Here is a 17,030-nt window from a genome sequence, read left to right on the forward strand (position 1 = left end):
TGACAAGAGTGATAACACTGAAACAATGCTAAAATATGTTAGTGAAATTAATTGCTAATTTTACACGGATCAACTAAAATGAAACGCCTGGACGTTGTTGTTGTCATGACAACGCAAACAGAGCGCCTGAGTGTCAGAAGTGACATTTCGATAACTGAAACCAAGAAACCTCTTGTTTTAGGCAATAGATTTGTTTAACTTGTTTCTTTGTCAAACAATGATTCCGCCAGCCGACTCTCTCCTAAAATATGAGAATCCAGTTTTGGTCAGAAAAAACAGTAGCAAACAATCACCAAAGGTGAGTTTACCAAACAAGCTAACGTTTAGTTCTGGCTAGACTGCGTGGGTAATGTAACAGTAGATTAAATACTTTAAAGTAAGACAAAATTTGTGAAAACTTCAATGTCGAGTGAGTTGTCTTGAAAAGATGCATGAAAAATTTTATCTGAGGCGGATTTATTTTCAATTATTGTATTTTCTAAAGGGGTAAATGCAAATTCTTAAGAAAAATAATTAGACAACTGCAAAAAAGGAGAAAAACTCAATCTGTAGCACTCACTGCTTGCAGATAGTGCAAATACTAAAATTGCAGCAGTTATTTTCTTTGTGTGTGGCACCATGGTGTCTTGAAAACCTAGTCTGCAGCTGTTATTAATTCTTTGTAGTAAACTACGTGGATATCGAAAAGGTCTACCAGTGCAATCTCTTTCGGAAAATCTGTATCCAACAGTCCTACAGTTTCATTTAGCAGATGCTTATATCCAAAGCAACGTACATCTGAGAATAGATAAAACACAAGCAAGGCTATAGTCAGGAGAAACTAACCTGGATAACTGCCATAAAGCAAGTACAAGTGTGATAATAGTACCATGGTGTGAAAGGTGCTCAGTGAAGAGCTGGGTTTTTAGTCTTTTCTTAACAACTGAGAGGTACTGTGCAGATCAAACAGAATTTGGTAATTCATTCCACCACAGAGAAGAGCGTAGCTATCTACATTGGGCCTTGTTGTGGTGGTTGTATCAGGTGCCTTTTGTTGGCCGAGCATAGTGAGTTGGAGGGAGTGTAGACCTGAATGGAAGAGTTCAGGTGAGGCGGAGCTGTTTTCATTGTCGTTTTGAATGCAAGTGTCAGAGTGTTTAATTTTACGTGGGCAGTCACTGGAGCCAGTGAAGCCATCTGAACTGTGGGGTGATGTGCTGTTTTTGGCTGGTTGAAAACCAGATGTGTTGCTGCATTCTGGATCATCTGCAGAGGTTTGACTGTGTATGTGGGGAGGCCTGCTAGTAACGAGTTGCAGTAGTTGGTGCTTGATATTACAAGAACCTGTATCAGGAGGAATGATCTGTACTTCCTGATGGTAGAGAATCGACATGACTAAGCAAGTTAGTTGGTCATCAGTCACGACACCCAAGTGTTTGGCAGGCTTTGTGAGTTTGAGCTGGGTTGATTCAAGCTGGATGTTGACTACTTCTTGTTATAGAGGGACTGGCAAGGAGCTCAGTCTTGGAGAGGTTTAGTTGAAGGTGGCGTTCTTCCATCCATGCTGAGATATCTGCAAGGTTGAGCAGGTTTTGATGTTAGAGGGTAGAGATGGTTCAGAGAAGAGGTTAGTGAGGAACAGAGAGCGTCAGTGGCCTCGTCAACCAGGAATCCTGTTAACTAATGAGTGAGTTTGTAAATGTAAACAGTTACATGGTAGTTCTATAATATACATATATTCAAATGTGTCAGCTGTTATGAAATATAATTTAACAAGGATAAGTACTAATAAGTACATGTGTGTGAAAAACAAAAAAACTGTTCATACAGGGTCGTCCATTGAAAGTGAGCCCCCAGCAGTCTGCTGACTCTGCACCTGTTCCACCACCTCCTAAACCAAAATCAGACTCTGAGGACATCAAGCAAGATAATGAGGAAATCTTGAACATCATTCTTCCACCCAGGTATAGTTCTCATCTACTACACTGTACACAACCAAAGTTAGTATGCCCTTGTGCAATGTGACTTAAATGTCAAATCATATCACCTCTGAATAAAATAACATTTCTAAGATGACAAGTAAGGTATTTCTTCTTTTTTTTTTAGAAACAATCGCAAACTTACATTAGAAAGACGACACTGAAAATACAGACCACAAAATAAAAACTCAACACATCAAACGTGAACAGACTTGTGATCACTTGGAACACAAATCAGAAAATCTATCTGCGTGTCTGCATCTTGTCTCCGCATAGAAAATAATCGCCAGATGAACTGAAAAATCTGATTCTGAAACTTCAAAAAAGATGGAAAACTATATAGAGAGGTCGGTGATCAAATAAAATCATTTAAAGCAGAATTACAGCAATAATCAAATGGTACAGAACAATCATTAGTACTACTAATCAGAGCTGCAGGGGCCATCCTAAAAATATCTTGGGCAGCGCACAGCCAACACAATTTAGGTCGAGGGCTAGACGGGACGGGGATTATCAGCGTCACTTTGACAGCTCTGACAATAGGATGGACAGTTTACATGGATAGCACCCAAGAAAACACTGTTGCTTACTGTTTGATACAAACTTTGCCCACGAATTGCAAAAAAACCCAGAAAGAAGCAAGATTATGGCCTGCATAAGCATGTCACCTGACTTAAATCCAATAGGATACCTTTGGGGGTTTTTATAAAGTGAAAGAGAGTAAACCAACCCATCCAGCTAAGAAATTGAGTATCTAAAGGATGACGGAATATCTCTCTATTAATCTGCAATTCCACCCCGGATTGACTTTATTGCATTGAGTTCTAACTGTGTGGCCTGTATTCCAATACAGCAATAAATATAGTAGAAAATGGTAGCTTTAAATTTCAAATGAACATATCCCACTGTTGAACTGAAGTCATTCAGTTACTGTAAAGTGATACAATTTTGAATCATTTCACATTTCAGTGATGCACTCACCTCTGTTGTATACTGTATAACGTTCAACAAGTTCAAACTTCCGAACTCCTGCTACCACAGGGAATGGACAGAGGGAAACCAACACTGGGTGCAGCACGTGTCCAGTTCGCCTTGTACAAGAACAGATGTTATACACCTCGAAGAACTCTTAAACACAAAGCTGCAGCAAAGACAGGCCAGAGAAACAGGCATCTGCCCTGTGCGCCGCGAGCTCTACTCCCAGTGTTTCGGTAAGGAGGCGGCTGAAATCTTAGTGATAACTGAGGTCACTGTGTGCCACGTTACCCAAATGACCTGCATTATATGAATATTTGACCTCTACGTGGCTAGATTTGCATCTCCATTATGCACATTTTTATTTGCACAACCTCTATGGACTAATCCTTCCCATTTTCTGTTTCTTCAAGATGAGCTAATCAGACAGGTGACCATCAACTGTGCTGAAAGGGGTCTGCTGCTGTTGCATGTGAGAGATGAGATTCAACTGACAATTGCTGCCTACCAAACACTGTATGAAAGCAGTGTAGCTTTCGGCATAAGGAAAGCACTGCAGGCTGAAGAGGGAAAGGCTGACATGGATAAAAGAGTGAGAACAATGAGTGTTCATATTATTTGTTGTGACTTATAACTGAAAGAACACAGGGGCAGAAAAATGTGAAGTTTTTGCAGCACTTGATAGACAATGAGCAATTTAAAGAGAATCATTTCAAGCTATGGGAATACAGTTTGATTGTAATTTACTTTAAAGTCCAGCAGGGAGCACCATTTCTTTATTTTAGTTACTATAAAATCGAAATGGTGCCATCACTCGTCCAATTTATCCTGCATCAGAAACAAACTTACAAATGTTTTGTGTTATGTTCCAAGATTTTAGAACTGGAGGATGAGAAAGAAGCTCTGAGGGAACAACTGGACAAACAGAAAGCTAACTGTGATGCAATTGAAAAGAGAGAGGCTGAAAAGCGACAGGTGGAAGAAAAGAAGTATCTTGAGGACATTCACTTCCTTAAGAGAAGTAACCAACAGCTCAAGGTAACATCATATTACACACTAGAACAAAAAAACTTACATCTTTTTAGATTTAGCACCGATAGTAGCTGCGTTGCTTGTCAAAATATTTACTTCACTTATTTTTCTTTCTCTTCAGGACCAACTGGAAGGGATACTTAAGCCAAATAAGTAGAAAAGCCAGAGCATAGATCGCTTTCCCAGCACAAGATGTTATTACATTTGCATTTTGTCTTATTCCTAAATGATAGATGAATGTGAACTTAGGTGTAATTTTCTAAATATTTATTTTTTCTTATCAGCATGGCATGACAAATATACTTCAAACAATTACTGCACATTTCTCTTGAACATCAAGAGAGCAGTACACTTGTAAATGATGAATGAAATGTCATTCAAAAACAGTTCTGGGTTGACGGAAGAAGAAAGCTGAAAAGGCAAGACTGAGTCATTTCCTTGTGGGAGAGTCAAGATAAGGGATCAAGTGGCCACATGATAGACCATATAATACTCACCTATCTTTGCACCATTTGTCAACTTGTCATTTCAATAAAGCATAGCCTTTCTGGCTACTTTAAGTACAGGTGTATTATATATGGTGTGTTTTGCCAGTCTAGTGCTTTGATCTTTTGGTCTTTTGACCTTCTGTGGCTGGAGCCTTTCTGTTCTTGTTCTTGTTTTTCACATTGTGCGTTTCGTAATAACGTGTACCGACTTTCTTCGTCTTCGTAGCACGGTCCATTGCTCTTCTCTGTAGAAAAAGATCAAATTAAAGAGAAAAAAATTAAATCTTCGAAGAAAGGCCAGACCTTTTCATCTGCAGTGCTAATATATCAGTAGGTAGAACTGGCATTTATCTAATGTGCTGAACAAGACAGATTGGCCAGTTTGACGTCAGTAAGAACAAACACTGCATACCTGTTTAGATGTAAGCCTGTCCGGCTGGTTGGACTCCTCATCCTCCCCAGCTTTTCTTTTCTTGCCCCTCTGATTTACAGCTGATTTATGAAAAAAAAAAAAAAGTATCAAGTCTGATGCCAGTGCCTGAATGCCAACCTGACTGAGCCATACAAATTGAAATAGGACTTTTATCGGTAAAACGTCATTCAATCAGTAATTGATCATCTGGTTTTTGTTCTAGGGGACTGTGGAAGATTATTTTTTGGACCACAACCTCATCTGATAGACCTCCCCGAATGTTTTCTACATTCAGCACCATACAAAGTAATGACAAACTTGTTGATTGACTACCTTTCATTTGTGCTTGTTTCGCCGCCGCCGCCGCTTGTTTAGTCTTGATGTCTGTGAACACTTTGTCAGAAAGCGCCTTGGGTATCCTGTCCAAAGAGATGAAAAAAGAAAAGTAAACTGTTACCTACCAAAGCAAACAGTTTACTCCTGTTGGGATATGCTGAAATGAACACTAATCAGATTAGGTTTAGTATAACTATTCAACTGTTATTTTGACTTTGTTCTTCAGTGCGTGTTGAAATTCAACAATGGAGAGATGCAAATTTAAAGAACACAATGATGCAAAAGTTATACAAACAGGTCACTAATGAGATGTTCAACATGATGACTGCTAGTCCTTAGTGGCTTAAAGGCCGATTAACATGGACCACCTAAAATGCGTGGCATCGCTGCCTGACAGTCTGACAACTTTGTATTACTTTATTGAATAAAACGAAGAGGCAAAACACAAGTCAAAGAAAATACGTAGTTGAGGTTTGGGAAAGAGCCGACTGACCGGATTGCAGAGAAGCGCTTGGATTTGGCTCGGTCCAAGAACTGCTTGTACTTGGCAATCTTCTCGTCCAGCTCGCGGATGACCTCCCGTGAACTCTTGTTGCCATTTGCCTTGTCATTCTGAGAGGTTGTAGGCTGACAGGCCTCAGTCTCTCCGTCCGCTGGTTCCACACTGGTCCCATCTTCCGGTTTGTCGGTGCCCTCGTCTTCTTCACGGTCTTCCTCGTCATCGGAGCCGGAAAGGTCCGACATGTCCAGGTCTGGCATCTCCACCGGAACCAAGTCTTCTTCGCTGAACTCAGGTGCTACGTTGATCTTGCCAAAGTTTTGTCGGACATTTGCCAGAATCTTCTTGACCTGCTCTTTCTTTTGCTGCTGCTGCTGTTCCTCGGTTTTCTCTGTGATGGCGTTTGGATTGTCTGGCTGCTCCTCTTGTGCATTCTCCAGAACCTCTGATGGCCCTTCAAGTGCCAACAGTTTCTGGTCCTAGAGAAATGACAGTGATACAGAGGACACAGGTTGGTGACAAAAAATTTAAAAAAAAAAGTCATGTACTGAAAAAGCCAAGGTGAAAAATTCAGTAAACTCTTACCTCTTCATCTCCTTCAGGCCCTGGAGGTTTCACAAAGAAGGGGATACGTCCTCTCTGCCAATCATTCAACACCATTTTGGAGACTGTGGAGAGATCTGGTTCACCCCCCTGCACAAATGCAAGAATACATTGTTTAAATCATTCATCGACAGTTTGCCGTTGAAATGAATGCTGTCAAGAGAGTACAGCACATAATATACATGAGCAGATGTATTACTCTTGCATTTCGAAAAGGGGACAGAAATTAGCCAGGTATGAATTTAAACTGTTTAATATCCAACAAATACTTAATTTGAAATGACTGCTCACAACAATAATAATTTTGTTTTGTTACAGCATTTGAATATAGAACCTAAACATTTTAACATAAATGATTCAAAGTGAATAACACTAAATGCAAAGCAGTTGTCAGTGAAGCATTCTGAATTACTCTAAGTAAGGAAATTAAAGAGGAACCTTTAGAAGTTTCCCAGTGCGAAAAGCCAGCTTCTCCAGAAAGTCCTCGGCAGATTTCCAAGTCGGGATGCGGTAAGTTTTCTGAATATATTCTGGCTTTGCTCGCTCTAGCACTGCCCCGATGTGCTCCTCTGGGTTCTTTATCTTCTCCACTTGGACCTTAGTGAGGAAAGGAAAGAAATAGGTGAGAGATTTAAAATATGAACCTGCAACCTTTCAGTTACGGGGACCGTGTGGCCTACATGCTAAACCTTTGATCCTCAAAAAGAATCCTGAGGATCAGAATTGCAGCTGATCAAGACATTTTTAAACAGCCAGATATTAGCATTATGAAACCCAATCCAGCTTAAAGTCTATTCACTGCACTTCAGTTACTCTGGGCTAACAAATAGGTACACTGACAGTTGGACTGTTCCAAGTTACAGGGACATCATGTCTGAGAATTGTGCTTGAGTTTTTCAGATGCTTCCGTTTGTCAGTGATACAAGAAGCACAAACAATTTAGCCCTCTTCATTGCATCTTAGTGCCAGCAACAGTGAACGAGTCAGATCTCACACAACCTCGATACAAAGCATGCTCAACCTAGAAAACTCAGAAAGAGACTTACCACTCCTTTCAATACAATATCAGATTCACTGTCTTCTGAAGGGTAGACGACACCGGGACAGTCAATGAGGAAGATGCGCCTCATCAAGGTGATGTACTGCCACACCTAAAAAGGCCAGGAGGTTATTTCTGTCTCAGGGGTCAAAGAACTTCAGTTTCACAACAACAGATGAGACTTTTTTAAAAATTTAAATTGTTGGTATTTAATGATATTACAATAAAAAACAAATGTGAGTGGAGGGCCAAAATATGAAACAAATTTATTTTTGGAAAAGCAACAACTGCTTGGAACCTGCTCAACAACTGTAATAACTGTGTCAAAATACAGCAAATGTTCCCTTCTATAACTGTATCATCAATTAGAGGGATTTCATTGTATCTTTCCACATAAACAAATGCTTCGATTTAAAAAGAACAGAGCAATGAGAGTCACAGCAGTGCTGCGGATCATGAGGTTGTTTGGCTTTTACCACTGTCAGGTATGTAGTGAGAATCAAAGACAAGGTGAGAAATAAAGGAGTGCTGGCCACCGGCCCATCAGATTCATTGGATAGGTGTGCAACAAATCTCCCCTCTGCTGCGGTCCAAGTTCAGAGCTTTGGCAAGCCAGGAAAAGTCAAGATATTTTCCCTTGCTTCCCTCTTGACCCTTCTTTGGACACTGGGGCTTCAGACCCTTGTTCATTTCCAAACAGGATAAGGAGCCCAAGAGAGAGGAAATTAAGGATAAAAATGATTGTTGTTCTTTCTCTTGGCCCTGTCTCTACTTAGATTTTCAGTTATATAGTTAACACAGAGCTGACTACTTCTGTTGTTCCAGCTATCAGTAATTACTGAATTAAGCAGCAAGTAACATGCTTCTTTTCACCTCACGCCACCTCCCCACCGATTCAAAGCTATATTCATCTCTGCATGTAAAACAGAAACCACAAAGTAACCACAAGTGAGGCAACTGTGTAGAGTTTAACACTGTTAATAATTTGAAAATCCATCAAGACACTGTAGTTTCTCATGGTCTGTTTTACAAGACTGTCTGCCATTTCGACTTTTCACTGCTCATGTTGCTTTCTGGCACACGACAGGTTTAAATGCAATTTGTGAGGGAGAGATGACATTACCTTTGTTTCTCCAGCGAGGGGGGCCACGTTGCAGACCTTCTTCGACCGCAGAGTGTTGATGACTGAGCTCTTTCCCACATTTGGATAGCCAATAAAACCCACACTTATCTGTTTTTTGTCTGTATGGAGCTGTGGGAGGGAAAAAAATAAAGTCAGAGTATTGTGTTTCCTAAACAAGAGTCTCAGTGTGTCCTCATTTCAGTGAGGTCATTTTAGATGATTTCTGCTCTCATTAGTAATATGTGAACTTGTCGCCACCCCAGAACTACAATGCAGTCCAACAACAAAGTCCTGCTCATTATCCACATCAGTCTGATAAAATCAGAAATATTAAATTGATGGCTAAGCTCAAACTGTTCAGACATGTCCTATTAATGGAGACCTCTGATTGCTCTTGTCTTGCAAATTTCTCAAAGTATTTCAGAACAAACAAACTGTGACATAGTGACGCCAAATCAGTCAGGATAATTGAATAAACCATATCTCGATACTCTTTAGGAATGGACAAAATAATGAAGACTACAGAACTTCTACCTCAAAGCACGTTCCTAAAAATCTTGCACGAGTAGTATAGTATAGTAACAAAATAATACACTGAGAAATCAAAGGGTACCTATAGTAAAGGCTGCAGAATGTGTAGATAAATGTCTCCAGAAGACCACAAAGATGCTACATTTCACTAAAACAGCATAAGCCATAGTATTGACCTTGTTCTAAATGGGCTGTCTTAGTGTCTGTGGCTTTAAATACAGCAGAGCTGCTGCTGCCCATGACCCTTACAGAAGAAGACTTCCTGTCAGTGATCAGTGCGGAGCCAAACAGTTGGCAACACGACAGCTGACACAGACGAGAATGAGAGCGTGACACCAAGACTTTCTGTTGCTTCAAACTTTCACTCTTAATCATTCTACATGTGTGGTATAGCTGATGTTTTTAACACTACAATCATGAAATCAGTATTTTAGCAGTGCAGAGCAGCAGCTTGGTAATGGCTATGCAAGTTTTGGAAATTTAGATAGTTAGCATACATGCATTTATAGTCTTCCTCCCCCCAAAAAATCTTTAAGTTCAACCCTCATCAGTGCACCTGGGGTCCATGCTTGTCATATTTTTTTATCTGTAAGTTGGATTTTTCAGTCCCTTTAGGTAGTCGTCACCCACATAGTTGCGATCACATAAACCACAGCTTATTTGATTCCAACCAGGTTTGTGGTGTATTTATCGAAAAAATAATTTGGGGTACATGCAGACCCAAGCCAGACTGTTCATTTTGTATGTATGTATGTTTGTGTTATGTTGCTCTTGTGATGACTGCTTCTGTTGCATTGTGTTTCATTTCAATTCAGGAGTTCTTTGACTAATATTGTAAGCAACACACATCAGTAATCATCAATAGTAATTTCATTGTTTCTTTCATATTTGTACCTATAGACAACACATTTTAGGATAATATACATTGAGAGGATATAGACAGGTACAGAAATGTGAAACAGATGAAATACTACTGGAATCCAGCTTGACCCCAAGTGAATGGATGAAGTAGGTCTTGCCACATGACTATTAGGTCAAGTAATAACTCTTTTGCAAATATAAGAATTTCAAAGACTGGACAAATAAGTAAATTGTGTAGAGTGTGTGCTTGTTATTCGATCAGTAAGTAGCTTAGGCTCACAAAATATTAAAGATCAAAATTTTTGCCATCTGCTTACCTTGCCAAACTGCCTGAGCAGCTGGATGAGGGAGCCTTTGCCAAACGAGTTGGTGAGGCTGGCGTGGAAAGCCAGAGTCGGGTATTCTTGGGACAAAACAGCGACCCACCGTTTCTAGTTTAAGATTTAAGTGGAGACAAGAAGACTGTCATGAAACAACAACCAGACAAATGTTCGAGGAAGGATTAAGGCTGTAAAAATCTTACCGTAACCCAGGTAGGGATGAGGTCACACTTGTTCAGAACAAAGATCAGATGTTTCCAAGGTTTCTCTTTCTTCAGATACGTCTCGATGCTCTTGGAGCGTGTTCCCATGGGATCACGTGCATCCAGCACTTGGATTATAACATCAGATGAGTCAATCACCTATGACAATAAAAAGAAATGTGGAATGCCCTCACAACACTTCAGTGCACCATTATCTACATTAACATAAAGCACAATACTTCGAGGAGGATGGAGGTAATACCTTGTACAGTTCTCCCCATATCCTCTTGGACTGGCCCTTTTTGAAAATCTCCTCGCGTACTTCCTCCCTGTCACCAATTATGGAATAAGAAAAGCAGTTTACTTCCTTCGTTAAAAACAAAAATTCAGCAGCTTTGCTCCTGATGACATACATTCAGCGTGTATTGATATAGTATCTAGTGAGAATCTTACCGGACCCCTGTGTCCTCTGTGACCAGGTTTTTGTCCTTGTCTGCATTGTAGCTCAGGGCTGAGGCCTCAGCTTGCTCCACAAGGTCCTTTACATCCCCCACCATGAGACTGGGCCTCTTCCTTTGGGCCTTGGGTCCAAATGTGGTCTCAAAACCCTCCGTGTCCAGAATGTGCACCTTTGAGTTCTGCAGTTGTCACAAAAAAAGAAAACTCTTTTTAAAGACTTTGACTGTGATCGTAACCTGCAAGAATGCACCAATAAATATTTAAATAAATGACTTAAAATTAATAAACACACTCCGCTTAAAACATCCCCCGCCTTATATATAGTACCTGTAAGTGCAAGAAATAATAATATATACTGGACGATACACCTACAAAATGATACATCTTCACTACAATAAAAAAAAAAAAAAAAACAGTCAGGTCAAGGTCATACACCCCATAAACCACATCTACATTACCAACAGGCTTAGTGTGCGCAATATGGCTGAAATCCCTCAAGTAGTTTCTGAGCTATGATCCGGAAACAAAAAAATATTTGAAGTGCCTCACTATGACCTTGAAAATCATGTCAAGGTCATACACCCCAAAAGGCACATCTATACTATATATCGAGATGGTCTGGGTGCAATATGAATGAAATCCCTCAAGTACTTTCAGAGATATGCTCCGGAAACGAAATGCGGACGTACGTATGGACGGACAGACATACGGACGGACATGCCCACGCCAATACCCACCTCCGTGCCTATGGCCGGCGGGGGATAATAATTTTAATGTGAGGTCAGATGAATAGCTCTAAAGAGACATGACAAATGAAGCCATTGGAGGTGCAAAAAACTGCAATCTTTGAATGACCACTTGAGGCCAGTTCCAAAAGCAGGTCAATCCCTGTAGACTGCCCTATTCAAATGTCCAACTTTACAGCAGAGATAAACAAGTTTACTGCAACAAAAACACTTGATCTCTAGTTACTTCCCCTGTTCATTACTACTGTACATGAGGCTTAACTTTTGTGTAATTCACTCACTATGTTAACCATTAAAGCTATATGAAGAACATTCTTTGGTGTTGAAACAAATGGTTGACATGAGACCCCTTTTTTGTCTTTACCACCAGTTTTGATGCAGTCGCAGTGACACAGCCCATACAAGGGTTTAAGAAAGAAACACAGAGCATCTGCAAACAGTAAACAGAGCACCCAAGTATGCTACGACAAAGCCAGTGCAACTGCAACGATTGTGCCAGTGCTGATTAAGTGTTCCTGTGATCTTAAAACACAAGCCATACTTCTATTGCAACACTGCCATGAGAAGTAGGGGGCAGGTTACGGGGTTTGTCAGAAACCATGCTGTTTATAGCTTCAGGTTGCCTGGACTATCTGCCAAAGTCTTCAACATAGCCCCCTCACTCTTTCAAAACACATTTCACAACTGAACCACAAAATGCCTTTTACTTAATCTGCCTTTTTGGAGAATAATTCCACTGGTCAATCAACTGTTTGACATTAAGATGAATGTTTTTCAGTTTGCTACATGTTAATCAAAATCATCCAAGGGCATGAATTGGATTTGACCCCACTGATAGATGTCACTTGGCAACATAACTGCAATGTTAATAGAACACGAACTACAAAACAGCAAATTTAATAATAAAGAGCTTTTGGAAATTGGTCAGTGAACAACACCACCACACACAGTATACAAAAGAAATCAGAGCATTCCTGTGCAACATCACTTAAATGTACATTCAACAGAAGGCTACTTGCTCCTATATAAACTTAAAAACTAACAGTTTAGATGTACAGCGTGGTTCTGCCCTAGTCTTTGCAGAAGGGGTTGTGTTTTTCTGCTTTAAAATATCCCAATGGTGCATACTGGATTCAAGTATGTTCATGTTCTCCGTACACTCAGTTCTCTTCATGTTGCTCCTCATCTCTTGTTGCTGCTGTACAAAAGTATAATCCAGTCCATTCTGCTGTATTGTTCTTCCTGCTTCTATACTTTATCAGTTTCAGACAGAAACCGATTTGTTAAAATTACACGTATTGCATCTAAAATTATACATCAACCCACACCTAACATATCTGAACTTAATGATAAGGCAATAGCCCGTCTCGCCAGATCAATCATTTCGGACACTGAACACCCTCTTCATCACATGTTCCAGCTCCTCCCCTCTGGACGCAGATTTCGAGCACTAAGATGGCATTATGTCCGTTACAACAGAAGTTTTGTTTCATCAGCTATCGTCATCCTCAATAAGCCACCGCGCTGAACTTGAACTTTATTTTTGTGTGTCATATTGTGAATATTGTGAATTTTGTCTTTGTATGTATGTTATGATGTTGTGACATGACAGCTTGTGAAAACAAATTTCCTTCGGGACAATAAAGAGCTCTATCAAGTCAGGTGACATATTAGACCAGGTCGTAGATGTCACTCATCTTCTTTAGAAACTCTTGTGTGACATGTCAGTGTGTTTTGGAATCATTACCATGCTGGAATATTCCTCTTCTGCTAAGCTTCTAGAGACTGGAAATCATCTTGTCAGCCAGAATGAGAGAGAGATTCAATGACATTATTGATACCATCTACAAATGTCACATCCCCAACAACTTTTCTAGGCATTTAGGTCCATGTCGCCCACTTCCACCTCTGTGATACACTGTCAGGGCTATGGATTCACCGTGGTAATTGTGGTTAGGATCACACTAAAGGTTCTGGACTCTATCTGAACTGAGCAAGTTTACCTCAGTCTCATCTGACCAAACAATGTGCTCCAACATTCATCAGGGTTCTTTACATCACCAAGGTTTCATCATGCAATGCTTTTTCCCAAAAGCAAACAAGAGAATTTTTCGTAGACATTGACAGAAGAGACTGACGTTACACAATTCCCTGCTCTGTGGCCATGTTGTCATAAAAAGTTTGATTTCCATTGATAACCCTTATGTCCTGACTGAAGAATTTGACCCTCTGTCTATCAAAAGTAGATTGTCAGTGCTGTCATTTTAGGAGCACAACCACTGTGGCTTATAGTAGTACAACTCTTTCTACACCTCCTGATTGTTGCTCCAACTGTGTTTTGACAGATTTGTAGTTTGTCACAAATTTTCCTGTATCCTTTTCCATATTTGGAAACTCTTACAGTCAGGTGATTTAAATGGCTCTGGCAATTCTTTTCTACGTTGAACCTTGATGAAGACACACAGAACGTCACAGGTCGAAGTTGGGAAAGTCCTGGTGTGCAGAGATCTTTTTTTTTTTTAAACCAAGGTAACAAAGTTATTGTACTCAATTTCATTACAATATTCACAGGTTTTCTACCTAAGGTCAGAGATGTATTCACTTCTCTTCTTCGTGAAAGCAGTCTTTTGTGTTTTTGATTGTTTATTGGAGGAAATTTTTACTTGGAGACTTAAAAATAATTGAGCTGAGAGGTGATGCAATTTGAATCATTTGACATTTCAGTGATATTGCACAGGGGTGTATTTGCTTCTGTTGTAGTTTCAGCACAGGGCACAGGAACAAGGACAACTAGATGTTATGTTTGGAAATGTGTTGGATATGGAGTGGAAAACTTAATACTTGGCAACAGACAACTCTCTCATGCCAAGTGCAATGTCAGTACACTGAGGTTTACTTGTGGGGCAGAGTGAATGAGCATTTACACGACTCCTCGTGTTAAGCTTGACCCACTAAATAAAGAAGGCAAACGCTGTGATCCTCATCACCTTTGCTTGTAGTAAGCCCAGTAATAATGTGACAAGCTTGAGATGCTGGTGTATTTAATACACATCGCCCCTTCTGAATCTTTCTGGATCAACAAGGTCCGTCAAACAAACGGCAAAGGACAAAACACCCATTTGTTTCTTTCAAAGGATTACAGTTTTTGAGCCTTTATACTCACATGGGCTTTGACCCTATCATGCAAGAGCGACATAGGCAGTTTGCTCTGTCTCATCACCACACGATACGGATCCTTCTGTACTGCTCCCATCTCTTCCTGGAACTTCTGGAGGGATGATTGCTTGATCACACGTGTATTTGCTAAAGTATAAAATATGTAAGTTTAGTTTAGATATCCTATCACTGATAACATGAATGTCTTGAGTTTTCTAAAATCCAAGTTCATGCACTGATGACAAAAATGGGGTGCTGAAATGTGTGAATTGAAGTCAAAAGGTCTTCCTTCTTTCAACACTTATGACAAATGCATTCAAGTGAATGTCCCCAGTTAACTGGCTAATTAACTCATTAAAACAGTAATAATCTAACTGTTCTTCAGAACTGTCATTTGTATTCTCACAAGACAAACATTTGAGAGTGGTATGTCCAGTAATTTGAAGATGGGTGGCTCGATCCCTGGACAGGGCAACATAGCATCTTCGTCAGCATACACTGCTATAACACAGACAACAGTGGGGGGAAAATACTTACTAAACCATTTGATGTTGGGTTCAACTCTGGCTACAGTCCCTGGAGCTACGGTGGACTGGTACTGTAGCGGTTTGATGACTTTTCCACGATTATTACTGGAGAAAAAATATCAGTGTCATTATTAATATCATTACTATTATATTTAATTGGAATCTCCAAATCAGTGTCTCATAAAATTAATGCAAATCTTGATTTTAAGTTACCATCTCTGCTTTTGTCTGTACATATTCAGACGCTTGATAGTGGCTCGGTCCCTCATGTTGTTCCCACCAGCACCCTTGGGTCGATCTGTGAAATGCATGCACAGTTGCTTGAATGATTGATTAACAAAAGATACCTGCTATTACAATACACTCAGCTAGCAATTTATTAAGAGACGCTACTAAGTATTTACTCAGAACACTACAGATTTGCAATAAACTCCGTCTTCAAGTAACTTATAATATTGTTTAATGTACTTTTTTGAAACTGCATTTATGAAGTGCTGATTGAATGTTTGAGTTCTATGGTCATTAAGAGTCTGTTGAGAGAAGTACAAGTATTTCTCATACATTAATTTTAAAGCAGTTTGAGTTTTTCGCTTAGTGTGTTAGAATACACAGGACAGGGATATTTAATAGGATGGGCACTGAGCATAAATTAATTGTGAAAAAGAAACATCATATTCTTGCTGAAAGGCCTTATGACCAATTAATAATAGCAGCTGTTATCAGACTTGAATGCCAGTGAGTTTGACTTCCACTAAACAGCATTTTTACCCCCAACAAGTCGAATACTTTAATGTTTAAAACGTCAAATCTCGTAGCTACTTTCTGTTGTAGCAAAAGCTAAACTTAACATTCTTTGAACTCGTTACACGATGACTGACTCATTTTGACACGTAGCACATGTAATATTAATCGCTAGTTTAGTTTAACAACGGAAAACAACATAGAAATCATTTTTCTACACCGGCTAGCAACAATTAGCATTAGGTGTAAACAAACGGCATAGCTAATGGAAGTTTAGCTCACCGGGGTTGCTGCTGGACGACGAGGGGTTTATGGAGCTTTTCCCCTTAAACCGCGGCTTCACCATGTTGACCACTTAGTCGGCAAAGCCTTTCGCGGACAAAAATATTAAAGACCACGCAAAGGTGGGTGAACGCTGAAGTTTGATTGCTGTTATTCCCTTCAGCACGACACTTTACACCCTACACGTGTTCTTATGGTGGAGCCGGAAGGACGTCACCGGACGAGCGACAGCGACAAGAACCAATCAGAGAGCTCCTGTGACGCGAGCACAGAGCCTGTCGGTGGATTGTGTTGTAATTAATATAAATTATTTTGTACACATTTCAAAACAACTTTATGTGCTGTGAAAGCGTCAAACTTTCATAATATGTCCATTAATTTATTTTGAAAATTAACTATACACATTTATATATGGCATATTCCGTAAAAGCAGTGTTACAGAAATATGTCAGGTCAAGTAGTTGCCACCATGAGATTCAGACAAGCTGGAAAAAACTGAATCCAGACTTGAATTAAAACTCTGCTTGTTTATGCTCCATTGTTATGCTCTATTTATTCCAGAAGAGGGTGCAAAGTAGTTTGGATTAGGACAGTGGCACATGTCAACACATGTCCTGCTGAAGATGTGTTCTTTGAAATGACAATTTTAGCCCTTAATTTTCTGTGTGGCTGCTGTACATAACCGGAGCTGAAAAATGAAAGGCATAAGAATTCATGGAACAGACTGGCTCAGAGATTT

At 39.9% G+C, this 17,030-nt stretch overlaps 2 protein-coding genes across 3 annotated transcripts; one reads left to right on the forward strand and one right to left on the reverse strand.

Moving 5' to 3' along the window:
• The first annotated feature begins 87 nt into the window (after positions 1 to 87).
• On the forward strand, positions 88 to 4,530 carry dnali1 (dynein, axonemal, light intermediate chain 1). Of its 2 annotated transcripts, XM_022217432.2 has the most exons (6): positions 89 to 298; positions 1,810 to 1,943; positions 3,000 to 3,169; positions 3,347 to 3,525; positions 3,807 to 3,971; positions 4,087 to 4,530. In XM_022217432.2, exons 1-6 carry the CDS (start codon positions 218 to 220, stop codon positions 4,120 to 4,122), a joined length of 765 nt encoding a protein of 254 aa, XP_022073124.1. In that variant the 5' UTR covers positions 89 to 217; the 3' UTR covers positions 4,123 to 4,530. The 2 variants fall into 2 exon arrangements, with proteins under 2 accessions (XP_022072375.1, XP_022073124.1); XM_022216683.2 differs by having other exon boundaries at positions 88 to 298; positions 3,807 to 4,530.
• On the reverse strand, positions 4,218 to 16,502 carry gnl2 (guanine nucleotide binding protein-like 2 (nucleolar)). Its single transcript, XM_022215571.2, has 16 exons — positions 16,292 to 16,502; positions 15,482 to 15,566; positions 15,279 to 15,373; positions 14,749 to 14,888; positions 10,834 to 11,018; positions 10,643 to 10,709; positions 10,381 to 10,539; positions 10,175 to 10,288; positions 8,466 to 8,594; positions 7,350 to 7,454; positions 6,742 to 6,900; positions 6,286 to 6,393; positions 5,695 to 6,179; positions 5,199 to 5,284; positions 4,866 to 4,945; positions 4,218 to 4,698 (listed from the first exon to the last, which is right to left on the reverse strand). Exons 1-16 carry the CDS (start codon positions 16,353 to 16,355, stop codon positions 4,561 to 4,563), a joined length of 2,199 nt encoding a protein of 732 aa, XP_022071263.2. The 5' UTR covers positions 16,356 to 16,502; the 3' UTR covers positions 4,218 to 4,560.
• Between the last annotated feature and the right edge of the window lie 528 nt (positions 16,503 to 17,030).

This window comes from Acanthochromis polyacanthus, chromosome 12, assembly GCF_021347895.1.
Source record: "Acanthochromis polyacanthus isolate Apoly-LR-REF ecotype Palm Island chromosome 12, KAUST_Apoly_ChrSc, whole genome shotgun sequence".
In the NCBI taxonomy this organism is placed as follows: Eukaryota; Metazoa; Chordata; class Actinopteri; family Pomacentridae; genus Acanthochromis; species Acanthochromis polyacanthus.